This window comes from Cantharellus anzutake, assembly GCF_015039405.1.
Source record: "Cantharellus anzutake strain C23 chromosome Unknown EI90scaffold_61, whole genome shotgun sequence".
NCBI lineage: Eukaryota > Fungi > Basidiomycota > Agaricomycetes > Cantharellales > Hydnaceae > Cantharellus > Cantharellus anzutake.
The window spans coordinates 306,483-321,943 of NW_024067011.1; the positions used below are offsets into that span (position 1 = coordinate 306,483).

The 15,461-nt window shown below is 48.9% G+C and overlaps 7 protein-coding genes across 7 annotated transcripts; 6 read left to right on the forward strand and 1 right to left on the reverse strand.

Annotated features, from left to right (window-relative positions):
• Window positions 1-149: 149 nt before the first annotated feature.
• EI90DRAFT_3292122 (uncharacterized protein) lies at window positions 150-1,758 on the forward strand (the record flags this gene model as incomplete). Its single annotated transcript, XM_039067315.1, has 8 exons — window positions 150-391; window positions 431-507; window positions 642-785; window positions 872-953; window positions 1,005-1,054; window positions 1,107-1,191; window positions 1,256-1,356; window positions 1,406-1,758. 8 exons carry the CDS (start codon window positions 150-152, stop codon window positions 1,453-1,455), a joined length of 831 nt encoding a protein of 276 aa, XP_038911549.1. The 3' UTR covers window positions 1,456-1,758.
• Window positions 1,759-3,306: 1,548 nt separating this feature from the next.
• EI90DRAFT_3075355 (uncharacterized protein) lies at window positions 3,307-4,497 on the reverse strand. Its single transcript, XM_039061568.1, has 2 exons — window positions 4,241-4,497; window positions 3,307-4,180 (listed from the first exon to the last, which is right to left on the reverse strand). Exon 2 carries the CDS (start codon window positions 4,110-4,112, stop codon window positions 3,492-3,494), a length of 621 nt encoding a protein of 206 aa, XP_038911550.1. The 5' UTR covers window positions 4,113-4,180; window positions 4,241-4,497; the 3' UTR covers window positions 3,307-3,491.
• A 25-nt stretch (window positions 4,498-4,522) lies between these two features.
• Window positions 4,523-5,582, forward strand: EI90DRAFT_3146858 (putative methyltransferase-domain-containing protein; the record flags this gene model as incomplete). Its single annotated transcript, XM_039065464.1, has 7 exons — window positions 4,523-4,714; window positions 4,778-4,841; window positions 4,897-4,966; window positions 5,036-5,113; window positions 5,177-5,348; window positions 5,406-5,456; window positions 5,508-5,582. 7 exons carry the CDS (start codon window positions 4,523-4,525, stop codon window positions 5,580-5,582), a joined length of 702 nt encoding a protein of 233 aa, XP_038911551.1.
• An 812-nt stretch (window positions 5,583-6,394) lies between these two features.
• EI90DRAFT_3075358 (Sedlin) lies at window positions 6,395-7,080 on the forward strand. Its single transcript, XM_039061569.1, has 4 exons — window positions 6,395-6,530; window positions 6,597-6,658; window positions 6,721-6,806; window positions 6,905-7,080. Exons 1-4 carry the CDS (start codon window positions 6,415-6,417, stop codon window positions 6,995-6,997), a joined length of 357 nt encoding a protein of 118 aa, XP_038911552.1. The 5' UTR covers window positions 6,395-6,414; the 3' UTR covers window positions 6,998-7,080.
• A 725-nt stretch (window positions 7,081-7,805) lies between these two features.
• EI90DRAFT_3129901 (uncharacterized protein) lies at window positions 7,806-9,262 on the forward strand (the record flags this gene model as incomplete). Its single annotated transcript, XM_039064251.1, has 2 exons — window positions 7,806-8,219; window positions 8,273-9,262. The coding sequence occupies 2 exons, from the start codon at window positions 7,806-7,808 to the stop codon at window positions 9,260-9,262; spliced, it is 1,404 nt and encodes a 467-aa protein (XP_038911553.1).
• A 1,067-nt stretch (window positions 9,263-10,329) lies between these two features.
• EI90DRAFT_3019572 (uncharacterized protein) lies at window positions 10,330-13,012 on the forward strand (the record flags this gene model as incomplete). Its single annotated transcript, XM_039057381.1, has 12 exons — window positions 10,330-10,555; window positions 10,738-10,814; window positions 10,866-10,982; window positions 11,019-11,138; window positions 11,195-11,246; window positions 11,297-11,408; window positions 11,696-11,955; window positions 12,043-12,202; window positions 12,315-12,348; window positions 12,438-12,529; window positions 12,553-12,605; window positions 12,831-13,012. The coding sequence occupies 12 exons, from the start codon at window positions 10,330-10,332 to the stop codon at window positions 13,010-13,012; spliced, it is 1,485 nt and encodes a 494-aa protein (XP_038911554.1).
• Window positions 13,013-14,550: 1,538 nt separating this feature from the next.
• On the forward strand, window positions 14,551-15,249 carry EI90DRAFT_3019573 (uncharacterized protein; the record flags this gene model as incomplete). The annotated part of the gene is made up of 4 exons (XM_039057382.1): window positions 14,551-14,794; window positions 14,855-14,948; window positions 15,009-15,096; window positions 15,142-15,249. The coding sequence occupies 4 exons, from the start codon at window positions 14,551-14,553 to the stop codon at window positions 15,247-15,249; spliced, it is 534 nt and encodes a 177-aa protein (XP_038911555.1).
• Between the last annotated feature and the right edge of the window lie 212 nt (window positions 15,250-15,461).

Genomic DNA, 15,461 nt, shown 5'->3' on the forward strand with positions numbered 1-15,461 from the left:
ACATTGTATTTTTCGGCAGCTAGATCGAAAAGGAGTTGTCCAGTGGAGAAATGAAGCTTATATATTCAGCACAAGCCGCTGTAGAAATTTTCCAGGGTTTGCCTGGGCTCAACTGTACTTTTACAAAGACAAAAGAGTTCTCATTTTTAATGACAACTATACCAAAAGAAAAATTGGTCAACCCTAAGAATACAAGTGCCCATCAACAAGTCAAAAAACCGGATCCGAAATTGTTTTCTGTAGAGAGCTTGCAGCGCTCAAGAGCAGAAGCATGGGAAGCTGCTAAGCTGGACAACGAAACGCTACTACAAAATTGGGAGGCACTCAAGGAAGTGTGCTACAGCCGGGGTGAGAAACCTCCACAACAGCGCGTGTTGCCGCGGGTGCAGAGGTTTAGGCACTAGTAACAGACTCTGGATTGGAGGAACAGGTTGAAGAGGGTATTAATGATGATTTTTTTGGGCCTGGGGAGCTCAAGTGAGGATGGTCTCAGTTCAGAGGATGAGGGTGAGTAGTGTGTTGCATTGGACGGGAATGCACTTTCAATATAAATTGTGCCATGTCAAAGATTCACACTTTGCTCCTTCATATTTTTGTGATTATTTAGATGACTATCTAGTATACACTATCCCCAATAATAGTGCTCATTTGTGTTGTCGTCGCTGTGAGGACCGTGGGAGCGGGAGGCAAAGTTGTGACTGGTTTGAGGGCGATCAGACCGTGGGAAATTCACCTTCATCATGTTTCGAACCATCTTTCGCCCACAAGCGCCTGCCTTTCGTCGTGTAAGTATGCTGGAATGGGGGGAAAGGATTTTCAGAGATTCAGTGTCATATGTAGAGTTTTACGTCATCTGCGACGACTTTTCAAGATGTGGCTCGACTTACTCTCGTTGGTCGTCTTGGGAAAGACCCAGAAACAAGGACCACACGGAATAACAAGGAGTATGTGACGTGAGTAGTAGAGCATATGGAAAATCGATGGTGATGCAACTCGTGATCTAGCTATTTGGTTGGGACAACAAATCCGTCGTTAGCACCTGGTCCGGAAGGAGGTTGGCCAGTTCGTGCTCTGCCCACCAGACCTTGCTCACCCGAATCTTGCAGTCCGACCCCCACCTACCACTAGCTGGCATAAGATCATTTCGTTCTCTGAATCGCAGAATAACTTCTTGAGGACCTTGGTCAAGGGGTGAGTAGTGACACTGTGTTTGACTGTATTCGTCGCTATAACTATTATGACTTCTATTATGCAGGACCCTTGTATTCGTAGAGGCTGATTACCAGTCAAAGGAACCCGACCGCAGTGCGGACCCCACGTCTCCGGAGGCCCAAAGACAAATTTTACTCACCCATGGTCAGCGATGTCCATACTATGCTCAGGTTCTATGCTAATGGTGTTACAGCCCATCTCAAGATCCTAAAGAAACCCGTCGTCCCTCCCAGTGAGATTTGAACGTATTTATTCGTTCTGAACACATTCCGGACTTGGCTACAAATGATCTGGCTATTGCTTAATTTAATTGGTGTCCAGTGCCAGCTTTACCTGAAACATATGTTCAAAGACAACGATGATGGCCTTTACGTCTTGAACGGTTTAAAACTGGACCAAGGATGCCAATCTGCGCAGAAATTATCACAATAACGAACGAGAGTACTTACGTACACTGTTGGTGGTATCCATTTCACTAGAGGCCTCAGTGTCGTCACTTCGTGGATCATAACGAATGCAATGTTAATGGCTTTTGCTTCTTCTGTTACATTCTAAAAAGGCAGCACAGCAGTTGGCAGTTAAGTTCATGGCTTGGTCCGCTGCGCTGAAGCTTAATAGATGGACCATGACTTTCTGAGTCGCGGGGGTAAATGAATAAAGGCGTTGCAGAGGAAACGTCCACCCCTGCTTGACTGGAACGAGAAGAAAGGCATTTCCCGGACACTGATAAGCTGTCTGCTTGGCAGGACCCGAACAACACAGCTGTTTTCAGTGCTTCACACCTCGCAAGCACCAGAGGCGAAGTGGCCAAGGCTGGAGTCCTGCCTAGACACACAAACCTGAAAGTGGATCACGAGAGTTAATGTTTTAGAAGGCATGTTTCTCTGCTGCACCGCTCTGTCGGAGACCACTGTGCATAGTCAGGGACCGGGGTGCCGCCTGATGGGATTTTTTCGTCTCACCACGAATTTCTGGGGTCCACCAAATGCATAATGCTCTCGGAGAATTCTTGGACTAGTACTGTTGGTCAGGGGAATCCTCCCTCCGATCCGCCGAGTGGCGTCTCTATTTCGGGGACGGGGAAAAGGTCCGATCTTGAATGATCGTCAGGCCGAGTGTCCCCTCTGTCTATTCATCATTTGGCGGTCGCATTGTTGTTTTGGAATTCCGAGGCCGGAAGACCGGCGTTAGAATGTTATGCTTTTCCCGGATACGCACCTCATTCGTCAGCAAGGACGGAGTTTTATCCGCGGGGGCCTCCCCTGCCATACTTGTGGAAATACTTGTGGAAATGCATCGTTTCGAAATGAGGGATTGAGCCGCGACACATGGAATTTCGCAAAATTCCTTTGCGTCAATGCTGGAGGGATTAGAGTAGGATATTCGGATCTCTGCAAGGCGGCTCGTAGTCATTACACATCACCGGGATCTCGTAGTACCAAAGTCTACACCGAAGGCTTGGGTGTTGGGATGCCTATGATGTGGGACTTGGCACAAACCAGGGATTTCACTCTGCGCTACCGTAGATGTTATCGCCTGTGTGGCCTGCATATCCGCAGGCCCCCATGAGTACTGCTGCATACACCCAAGACAACCAGACGTGTCTTTGCACATTCTGAAGTAATTACTACATATATCATCTCCAGCGTGAGGCTTCGCTGAGGTGTTCGTCATGAGGCGCATCCGACCACGCATAGTGTTGGCCAAACCTTCGAGGGACTGGGACAGACACAAAATGACGGTTCTTGGGGAACTGACATGACGAAGATAGATGTGGCTTTGATGATAGTTGCGCACAGCTTGGGGGCTGTGACTTTGCTGACAATATAATCGGCACCTTTGAGTAGCAAGGGAAAATATGCTCTATCCCTTCCAGTGCATACGGTGATGCGCCTACCGAACTGTGCATTGCTGTTGGGTAATCGGGGATCTTATCAACGGCGGTTCCCAAATCTAAATAGACGACTGCGACTGCAACAGACGATTGGCACGCCGCTGATCGATGTCTCCCCCAGCTGAGTCTGCAAAGATGTAGCCGCTCTTGGGCGAACTGTTCGCTAGTTTGGCAGAGTCAGTGGTACTGTGTATTTGAAAAAAAAAAAAAAAAACAATGAGCAGTACATGTATATATATACAGTTCACTTCATGCGTCCAAGCTTCACATCTCTTATAATGCATATATACAGCCAAGTAATGCGCGGAAGGGAAAAGGTCCAAAAAGCTATCGACGTGCAATAAAGATACATCAATAAATAGTGCATCGATGTGTGATCAAGACTCTAGCAACATCCTAATGCCTCCTCCAGAAGTTTCCAGTCAATTGGAGTTGAGATGGATTGAATCTCCAAGTCAAATGGGGTAAGACAGCCGCGACTAGGGGTTGGTAGCCCTGTGGCGAGCACGATCGGTGAATCGGTGGCGTCTGCGAGGGCTTGAAGCATTTTGGTGGCAATCTCCAGCCGTGGGGGTATGGTGATGGGATTTCGTTGAGTGGCCGGTGGGGTATCCGGTGGAGTGGGTAATGCTCGGACCTTGCGGGTCGGTATTAATGGAACTCCGGGAGCAACTGGGAGTGGACGTGGTAGGCGTTTATCCACAGTCATGGATGGGGGCTCGGCCTCTGCGTGCGGGGTAGTGGGTCGCGATAAGCTCTCTTCCGAGGAGGAGAGAGACGAAAGAAGGGGATTAGATTGAGATGTGATATAGATGATGGTATCCTCTTCTTCGTGGTCTGGGGGCAACCCCTCATCGCTCATGGCTGCTGGGTCAGAGAAGGAAAAAGGGCTTATTAGGAAAAAATCCAGAGCGTCTTTGGTGCCTTTATTCCGCCGTTGTGCCCGCTTCCATCTTGCCCAAAATTGGTGCGCTCGCATGAAGCGAACACAGTCGTGCCCATGCATGTTGGGAGTGGTAACGAACGCTCGTTATGATGGTGAAGATGAGGGAGACCGCAAGAAGAAGGGAACATCTAGATTTAAAGACTGGTGAGATCCGAAAGCAGTCTTGCATGATGCTGACTATCACGAACAGCAGCCGAAAAGAACACTCGTAGTGTCCATGTTCTATAGCGATTGAACTGCGGAGAATTCGCTTTGACAATACCAATACCAAAACATCAGGTTCGGATCTGATTCACTGTCTGTATGTTGCTCAAACGGGCTAGTCAAAGATGCAGTGCTCACGCCGCAACCTCAAGCATCAATCCGAGGTTGCCTGATCTGGGCTGGCTGTGCCATTCATCTTGATCATTGCCAACATCTTCTGCCACCTCTCACCGTCATCGACTCATTTCCCAGTAGCTTGACGGAAGATGCCTTCCACCCACAGCGGGGATGAGACCGATCCCCTTCAGCATTTCAAATCCTACGATTCGGACATCGTCCCCGAGCAACCAGCCATACAAAAGGGAACGATCCATCTAAATTTCCCGGACAGTCAAACTATTGCTCTTTCCGTTGATGGGAGCCCTGGCTGCGGAGGGAACGTTTGGTTAGCTGGCCGAGTCAGTGTCCTCAACTACAAGTCGACCTAGAACATCTGTCACGCAGCCCCCTGCACTTTGCAGGTCCTGTCAGAGTACCTCGTCTATCGCTATCAATCATTGCATGGAAAGAGAATCCTAGAACTTGGTACAACTTTAAACTTAGAATCTTTATGTCCGCCATTTCTTGACCTCTATGCAAGGGGCGGGTACTGGACTTGTCGGACTGGTGGCCGCAAAGTTGGGAGGCGAAGTAGTCCTTACTGATCAGCTGTGCATCTTTCTTCCCCCATTCACCTCAGCTGAAGCAACCCTCAGCTAACGGGCTTTTACACTCAATAGACCGCTTCTGCCCATAATGAGAAGCAACATAGAGCTCAACGGACTTGGACGGTCCGTTTCCGCCGTAGAACTCAATTGGTACGCGCACTGATTTTTTTCCCCTCTGCGCTAACACACTTGGGCATCACCGCTTTGTATCAGGGGTGAACCTCTTCCCCCAGCCGTCCAGTCGAGTTCCCAATTTTCAATAATATTGGCTGCCGATTGTGTGTACCTTGAATCAGCCTTTCCTTTGCTAGTGAAAACCTTGGATGATTTGTACATGGGGAATCTGCATGCAGAGGTGCTGTTTTGTTATAGGAAGAGACGCAAAGTAGGTTGGATTCGTATCAATCCCCCTCGGTCTCCAACCCTGCACCTTCCCTTCTAGGCGGACAAGCGTTTCTTCGCTCTTTTACGAAAAAAGTTCTCTTGGACCGAGGTGGGATGACGTGCCGTGGAGTGATCTCGAGCTCACCTGTATTTTCGGTAGGTGGATGACGATCCTAGGCGACAGGTCTACAATCGTGAGCGCGTAACGCTGTTACGGCTGTTGCACCGAACGTGAGACCTTACACCTCTACAATTATGTAATCCGGTGCATGAGAACAAGGCCTCCGAATCACAGAGTTGATAGTCCGAGTCTGGGCGCTAAATGTGATAGGCCTTGAATGTGTGAAATATGGTTTGTTGTGATAACAAAAAATGCTATTTTCATCCTATGTACCATATAAAAAGATCACATGCCACGGAGTTAAGTAAGTAAACACGCCCTCAATTTTCCCGCGCCATGGAATCCGTGGCTTGTCCCATGTTGATCCTAGGTCCAGAATTTATGATTTTCTGAATCTTCTATGATCTTCACCAAAGGCCACTCTCTGTCCCTATAAGTACAGCCTCCTCATGTGTGAATACTAGCATTGCGGATTTCAATTTTAAGTTTTCCGAAGTGTTTATAGGTGAGTAGGCCGCGCGGGAAAATTGATCCCGTAGCACAGCCATTACATTTTGCCCAGATAATCGGATATGTGTTTAACTCCGGAGCATGTGATCTTTTGTATCGAGCACAAACGCGATCACGTTGCACAAAGAAAGAAATCGCTTTTGTTGCGCGTCCACGAGCTCCTCCAACGGGTACGAGTCTGCGTAAGGATTGGTCATTTACACAGCTTTCCCAAAGCTCTGGACAATTGCATTGTTAATATACAGTCATGTCCCACCATCTGTTTTTACTTTCACCCTCAGATACGCCTCTGTACTCGCTTACTCACCTTTCCACACGTCCATCTGCCTCGACAGCTTCACCACTCACTGCGAACCTTCCATCATGGTCGACTGCAGGTTTTGCGGGCACGGTCGCATCGTTGTCTGGTGCGACGTCGGTCTCAAACACATCAGTGATGAGTAAGAACATACCAGCGTCTATCGGCGGCGGCCAGGATCGCCATGTTGTGCAGATGATTGCGAATGCGAGCCTTGATGTGATTGAGGATACGGTGCGAAGTAATCCAGCCATGTAGGTACATCACCCCCAAAGCACAAGTGAACGTGGGATTGAGATACTTATGCGGCCATGCGCCAGGTACTTGAGGGCAGTGGATAAGTTTAACGAGTGGACGGTGTCTGCATTTGTCACCCCGGGGAGTACGTATCGAACTTTGAGGGACAGACCTCATGGAAAATTGACTCACTCGACTACACATCAGACATGAAGTTCGTTTTGTTGCATGATGCAAAGGGTGATGATGGGGTAAAAGGATTTTTCACTGAACTCTGGGAGCTGTATATCAAGGTAAGAGTACAATGGCAGCGAAATACTACTGATCTAACGTCTTCTTTTGTGTTTCCAATTTGACGCCCTTTGTGGTGGCGCATTGATTCGTTGTCCAGACCCTTATGAATCCATTCCACACCGCTCACACGGCGATTCGTAGCCCAGTGTTTGATGCCAAAGTACGGGCCGTTGCCAAGAAGCACTTGTAAATAGGAGAGTAGATATTGGTGTGGGTGGTTGTGAATGCATATATGTACATGATTTCGAACAAGCAGAAGGACGATGATGACGGACATTTACATGTTGTATGATCTGGCGCTGCAGGCTGGCTGAATCGGACAACACGATGCGTGTCAAACGGACGATGAAATACGCGCCAGTCCTTACAAAACAACGCCGACATGACCAGTGTTGTATCACCCGCGCGAATGATGATCAACATGTCCTCCAATTCCCTCGTCGTCATCAATCATCAATGAAAAAGGATGCCTAAGACGGTTATCGTCGTTGTTGCCATTGTTGGCGTCAGACGGCGCCCGAACCTGATCAGGCGCTCGCTGGATTTAATTTAATTCCAGGCTTCTTTTTGTTGCGATGGTCTCGAGGACAACAACCAGCCTCATCGTTGAAATTCAGTCGAACTCGGAGTTAAGGTGGATAAAATCCGTCAGTTTTCATCTCCTTTTTACCCTCACCTTTTCGTCCTCCCATCTCCTATCCCACCCATCCATCTCTGTCTTTCTGTCTCTCTGTGTCTCTCTCCCGCATCGTTACTTTTTCCATCTCAGATCATCCTATAGCTCACTTCAAGTAATAATATTGTTGTGCGTCTCCAACAGGCGACAAGTTTTGGCCTCGCTTTTTACTCACACATACGCCTCCCCCTACCTCACTCTGTTTGCAGTCTTCAAATTTCTTCCTACCAATCATCTCTGCGCGTATTAGTTACCGGCGGTCTGCTTTCTAAATATCTCTTGTAAAATCAAGTCGTTTCGGGCTTCCTCGTTCTCTTTCAACATGTCAAATCATCGCGCTTCCCTCCTCGCTGGCCTCCGCACTGGTGGTGTTCGCTCGGTTTCGAACCCTGGTCAGATCCCAAATGCACCCATGACAGCCGCTATTGGCGGTCAATTCCCTCGTCATTCCTCTCCCTTCGTGTCGGGCAACGTCGTTGAATTTCAAGGCTCTGACCAGTTTTATTCCGACTCTTTTGATACACTGCCGCCTGGGGCGCCAATGACTGCTTCAGTTTTGGACGGTGGTAACTTTGTCAATATGCAACAGCAACATGCCCAAGCCGTGTTTCTACAGGCTCAAATGCAAGCGCAGGCGATGCAGCGCGCCTTTTTGGTTGGACAAGCCAATGCAAATCGTGGTGTCTCCCCTGACCCACAGACCATTCAGCTGCAAATTGACTTGCTCAAGCTTCAGGTATGCCATGGTTCGAACTGGCCTTGACTAGCCATGGCTCATTTTCCTTTCAGGCATTGCAACAACAGCAACAACAGCAATTTCAAGCTCAGATGCTTGCACAGGCCCAGTTGCAACAGCAGCTCCAGCAAACTTCGCTCCCCCGCCGTCGTACCACAGAACCTACGACTGCCGGATCCACTCCCTCGGTGTTCAGTCTCCCCAGTTTGGCACGTTCCCGCAATGCTTCTGGCACAAATGTGGACAACATCGCCCCTCCTACGTCTGCTCTCGACAGCCGGTTCCCCACAAGCCGCGCGGCATCCAGCCTCAACCCGAATGCTGCTGCGTTCAAGATGGGCGAGTCCGCTACCGCCAGTGTCACGTCGAATAGTTGGAGGTCGGTGTCGAACACAGTCCCCACCGTGCAGAGCGGTCAGTGTCAGACGACTGTCATTAGCGGAGGCACGTCCTTGGGAGCGAGCCAGGCAAAGCATGATGCCGCTGCTTCGTGGAGACGTTCTTCAACGACATCCGGTCCCCCAAGTCCGACTGCGCCTCTGACCCGCGGATCCTCTCCTCCCTCGTCGCCACCAGCTGTCTACGTCTCAACTCCAGAGGAGACCAGTCCCACGGAATCTAGGAGTACCTCTCAAATGACCCTTTTAGTAAAGCCGCGCCCTATGCCTCTCCACTTCAACCTCAGTACTCTTCATGATGCCACTGAGGATGGGATGGCGGGGCAGGTCCTCGTCACTCCTGAGGAAGATGACAGTAGGGAAGCTACCCCCACCTCAGGCACTTCTTCCATTTCCTCCGCTCGTGAAGAAGCATCGAAGAGGTTATACGAGAGCTTGGGCATTGGCCGACCAGCGATGCAAACAGAGATTATTCGCCAGATTTCATTGCCAGCGAGGCAACCACGTGGACCTCCCTCTGGTGTGGAGGAATTAGGTGCGAAGAACTTTGCTGCCCGCATCAGGCGCAGAGCCATCGGGGGCCTTGGATCTCTCATGGAATCCAGGAATCGTCGAGTCTCCATGATTGAAGTGGAGGCTTTCTGAGTTGGGGCTGGAGTTGCTTTAAGCGCATGAACGGGAATTAGGTGGATGAAACTTGGAGTGACCCTAGCACAACATGGCCTGTTGACTCGCTGCTAATGGCAGTGGTGTTATCGACTTCTGGAGGAGCTGGTCTCTTTACCGACGCACCCCAGTCCGTTTAGACAATTAGGCTTGCTTGCTTAGGGGTCTCTTCTAACGGGGTCCACCCTTACTGAAACGCTTTGTAACATATCATTTTGGTTTATTTTCTTCTTTTTATCCCTCCAACTTTGGTACCTATCTCCCATATCGTTCACGCTCCTTCATCTTGCTCCAGAATTTGGAGAAATTCTGATCGGTGTTATCTCCATCTCGCGCTATTATCTGCCGTAGGATTCGCTAGTATCGAATCTTTATCCATTCCCTTTTTTGACATCCTACTTTCTGTGTTTTATTCCTCAAGTGTGTGTGTCAGACTCGGAGGAGTCGATGTGCAGTGTATTCATTCAAACTGGCATTAAGATTAACATGCCATCTACTTCAATTCTAGTATTTGCCTTTATGTGTGCCTGCCCGTACGTTAGATCTTCAATCAATGTTATGTCAACGATGTCCGACTGGGTATCGTCGGCGCGGCTTATCCCTTCACCCGTGATTCACACTGGGACCGCATGCGTTATCGCCCACCTGCGTACATCCCATACCTACCTGGCGCATCTGTAGCGCCTGGTTTCTCTAGATGTTTTTTGTAGACTGAAGCCCATCACCGCCTCAGGCTCATTTGGGATGTGGCTGTGAGCCTAGCCTGGATCGATGAAGCTGATGCTACGTTTCAATCCCGCGAGTTTTCAGATTGCGCGTTGCATAAAATATCCTCTCACCCACACATGATAGGGGACCGTGACTCATCATTTCTGCTTCCACCTTCTGGAAAAAATCGCGCTTACAATGGCCTGAGGATCATGATCTACCTACAGCCACTCCCATCAATCATTATGGCACTTGCGTTGACCTCATCCTTCAGTTTTGATTACCGGCTCCATGACACCCTGTGCCTATCCTCCATTTAGCCCAAGGTGCGAGGTGCTATGCCAACTGGCTGGGGTGCAGCCTCAGCACCTGTCCTGCCATCAGCGCGCATAATACCACCGACTGATGAGGGTTTGCGATGCAATCTAACCTTGCAATCAGCTAGTGCCGCCCCTTCGGTTGTCATGTTACAGAATGCGAATCCACTGGTGCCATTCCCAACTTTGTCAACGTCACAACCACAACCGTCTGTCTGCTTTAGTCCGGGGACACCAATGATCGAAGGTAGCGTATGAGAACAAGGCTGGTATGAACACGTCACTTTTAGACTGACCCACAGATAGGAAGACCCGATGATCCTGAAGGTTGGCGGAACAGCATCGCTTCTTCGGTTAGCTCAATCTGGAAGTCCGTTCGAAGACGGAAGAGGCGTTCACCTTTGACAGTACACTGATTATGTGCACCAGATATACTTGTGAGGCAACATCGATCTGGGAGGTCATCTATAGCCCCGTCTTTAATGGGACCTCGGTGGGACTGGGTGGTATGTTTCTCAATAATATAATATATCTGGCTACATCTAAACCTCCTGCAGAAATCATCACTACGATCGAGCGAACATCCCCCCGGAGAAACAAGAATTCCTGGTTTAAGCGTCAAATTCGAGGGGCCACAAGATTGCGAAGGAAGCGGTCAACGTGCATTCGCATCTGTATGCAATAAAATGAAATTCATATTTTTTTTGAAGCGCGCCTCATATCGCTGTCGAGCGTCTTCACCGGCTGCCGGAGGTGGAGTGTTATTCCTGAACTTGGTCAACATCATGGTGCTGACATGTCGTGCCAAATATCAATTTCGGGAAGCCATGGTGCTTGCACGAGGGTTTTCTTTGGGTGATTCATAGTTCACTGCATAGTGATCCAGGGTTCTTCCCAAACCGACGTTTCGGACGCGGCACAAGAGTTATATCGGGCAAGTATAAACCGTTATGTTCTCCCTTTGTCGATCTAAATATGTTACCTGAAGGTGTTCCGCGAGCATCAGAACAACGGTACAAATGGTTCCACGGGCTGTGCATCCCATTCATCTTTGAGCCATTTGCAACGACTTCAGAAGAGACGAATACAATGATTTCAGTGTACGGGAACAACAACATGATTTCCCTCACCGGCCATAGAAACGCATTGTCATCAGCAGGCTGGACCTTTTCGTTTGCTCCTCAGATAGGGGATGAAAAAACACGCCCAATATATTGTTCCAACAAGCAATGACCTACGGAGAATAGCAGCTCAGAGTACACTCCATTCAGGTAGACTCTACTCGCTCAGTCGGTCGCATTTTTACAGGTGGCTGGTACTGACGACCCAATCCCCTCATTCTCCGCAAGCACCCAATTTACTCATCTTGGCATCACTTTTCTTCTAGCCATTCACGTCCTCTGGATACCGGCCCGGGTCCATTCCAGTTCCAGCCCAATCTCGACCCCTCCACGTTCCTTTCGCAACTCAAATCATCTACTTCTTCAGAGGGAACTGGCGCCTCGGATGAAACCTCAAACCCCTCAATCTCCGCATTCGGATTCCCTCTTCGACATTACTGCACTCTGTCATACCGTCTCCTGCTGTATCCCCTCTTCAGCGGGACACCAACAGCCGACCAGCTTCAGCCCGCCCAGCCAGGCACGGGTCCTTTACTTTCCTCGAACTTTTAACTTCCATGACCCCAATTTTCCAACTCGAACGACAATTGCATATTGCCTTTGGCGGACGCAGATCGAGTCAATCACAAGCTGCTAGAAGGGTTGTCAGTCGTGCTGCTAAGGAATCAGAAAACATCCCACGGCCTCCCGATTGCCTTTTGCTATATCGGAGTTGGGCAAGGCCGCGAAACAACCTGTACGGAAGGGGGACCCTCAAAAGAAGAACTAGCAACGTGAGTGAAGGTTTGAAAACACAGCTCGTGGTATGACTTGATTATCGCAATTTCCGTGCAAAAAATGTAAGCGCTATCGTTGGAATACTCTTGGAACATTTATCAAAGAAAGAGCTCAGGCTCGACGACTCAAGGAGGAATGTATGGTACGCCGTCTTGCTCGGTTTTCGTCCTTACTCGATTCCTCTCGCCTCCGTTTGAACATGTTCAACGTTCTGACGATTGCACCTGACAGAGACAGAGACGATATCCCGGATACAAATCTGCACGGCGTTCACGAAAGGACAGGGATAATGGAAGCTCCGCTAATAGCTCTGACTCTGAGACGTGAACACTACCAAAACGAATAGGGCACCTGAGGAGACTGCCTCGGCTGTTAAAGAGGCCAACGAAATTATCGCCCGTGAGTGAAAACGGAGCGCGAGAGCAGCTGAAGCTGCTGCGGCGTCTGGAGACATTCTTCTGGATACCCAAACTCCTGGATCCACTGGCTCGCGAACCTTCCAACAGCCTATTAGTTTCATACCGTATCGAAGGTCTAGTTCTTGCTCCCCTGTGGGTGCTTTCTTGTCGAGTACCATTCAACCTTCAATCCCAACCCTAATTGCTCGCGCCCTACTGCGAACAGAACATAACACTTCGACCGGGTCGGCCTCCTCTAGCAAACGTGTTGTCAACGGAGGAATTGACATCCCAAGAACGCTCCTGCTCCGTTGCCAGCAGAACACCACTACCAGTGCAGGGGAGTTTGTCTCCGTATCCACCTCCTGCTACTCGCGCTCGGGGAGCAGCACCAACTCCGCTATTTGATCCCAACTACGCACCAACTCGATCATATGATCCTCTCGCCTCAACTTCGAGTTTTAGACCCTCGAGTCTATGCTGATGCTTGCGGCTGGATGTTTTGCATTTCCTTGGTCCTCTCTGAACTCCCCTTTGCAACTCTGAGGTTGGCTTATTCAGAAGAACTGGCTTGACAACCCCCTCTGATCCAATGTCTGAGTTGTTGGACACCTTTGACCTTGTTTGTTTCTCGTGCATTAGTGAGCCAGATACGCTTTGCTCCCTTCTCCAGTAGCCTTCATATTAATCCTGATGGAGACCCAGTGATGGTCATGATGATGGTTCCGCTTGGTAAGTCATCTATTCTTTGTCCAATATGACATAACAGTCAAATCAACGTTTTCTCACAAGTTGCTTGCAAAGTCGCGCTATTGATTGGGTTTCTATATGGTGCCATTTGCGCTTCGTGAGCGGAAATATTTCCATCTCTTTCTGTTACCAAGCAACTCCGTCAGCCTTACTAGCATCACTCCAACCCGCACGACGTCTCATTTGCCTTTGCCTTAATCCCTTTATTTCATTTTTCGTAAATCCACCCCTGCAGACACAAGTTTTTAAAAGATAAAAAGGCTATGCACCGTTAGCTCAGACTCGTGTAAGAGTTCTATAATTGTACGCCCCGCTAGCTACGACGCAGGCAATACATGAGTCTATAATGTGCAAGGATGTAGGAAACATACCCAACCCCCAACCCAACGCCGATCACCGTTCTTTCATTGAGGATGGCGTAATCCTCTCGTCAGTGCTCCCTTATTGGCCAACCTTTGCCCAACAATAACCGAGATATGCTAAGCAGGACTCCAGCCTCTGTGACTTCGTAATAAGTTAGATAGAGAGATATGTCACACGTACACTTCACACTTCGTCTCTATATCCTAGCTATGGTGGTTACAATAAAGGGACGTGCATTCATTTTCCCTACCATGTTGAAAATCTTGTTTTTTTTTTTTGGGAGTTATAGTGCGCTGTGGCCAACTCACAGTGTGATGTTGAGCTTGCGGCGCTGCATTTCCTTTCTTGGTATGTATTCCTGCTACCAAAGTCAGTGCGCTATTGAGGCGACTGCTTATAAAAGCAGTGAACAATTTTTCCCTTTCGTCTCCCTCAGTTCAACTACGATTGACTGAGGTGAGACCGCGCTTTTACTACATGTTTATTTCATCACTCATGTACTCTCATGTGCCCTAGCGTGACACGCTAGGTAATTAGTTTCAATCCATAAGTTCAACTACGATTGACTGAGCGTAACACGCTAGCGTAAATCGCTAGTATCCTAATATACCGTGCTAGGTGTTCGAGGACCACGGTTTCTGCAATGACGAGTTGATTGTATTGCCGCGTGAGAAGCCTCTTTCAGCTTGATGCTTCATGTTGTACAACACTAAATATTGAGAACCACATTCTGCCTGCTATTAATACATGTGATTCCTTTGCCTGTTGCTAACTCAATCGATCTGTAATGGATAAATTATTTTAGAAGTTAGAGTCGTTACTAACCTTGCTTAATGATTAACCCAGATCCCTGGGGTGAAAACACTGTCGTATGGAGCACCGAGAGATGGTATTTCTCTCCCTTCGAGATCCTCTCTATCATATCCATCTTCAAGGACCAGGACCAAGGCGATATGCCCACCCGGCTCATCCCCGGCTCCAAGGTATTTGAAAGGGAGGGGGAATTTCTTCCAGAGTGTCAGAAATCTGCTATTGTGCGGATCCTCTGGTCGAGTTCCATATCTCTCCCGGATTTTGGTGAGATCAACCTTGTAGCCTTTGATGAAAAGAACTTCTGAGTCTGACATCTGCTACCAGGTTATACTTTGACCTATGATGAGAATCAGACTCAAGTGTTCCAGGACAACAAAGCACGAAAGGAGGAGCTGGGAAGGGAAGAAATGTCGATAGAGTGCGCAGGCAAGATGGAACAATGAACTGAAAACCAGAAAGTTGCAAGCAAAGTATTTAGGAATGAGAATGAGCTTACGATGATTAAACAGAACAAGAACAAAGAGCGCGATAACCTAGCGAGACCAGAGGGGAACATGGTAGGGTGTGTAAGTTGCAAGCCGCGCCAGGGAAGCTTACCCGTTATCTCCAAGCGCGAGCGCGAAGGCGAGCGAGCAGGTCCTGTAGAAGCTACTTATGCTGGAGGCAAGTTACATAGGACCCGGGAAGTTGGTCACCCCTCAGCTGCAGAACGGGTCTGAGTTGCACATGCCCGGCCCCGATTAGTCCCATGAAATTGGATATTAAATTAGAATTGATCGGTTCCGACCAAGAATAATGGACACAGCTCAAATGCGATCGCAGAGCAGATAACGCCAGGGCAAGGGTGAGATAATCCATAGGACGGAGGTGTGGCGGATGGTGGCGAAAAAAGAGATATGATTCACCCATGTGTCGGAACATCGACGACTGC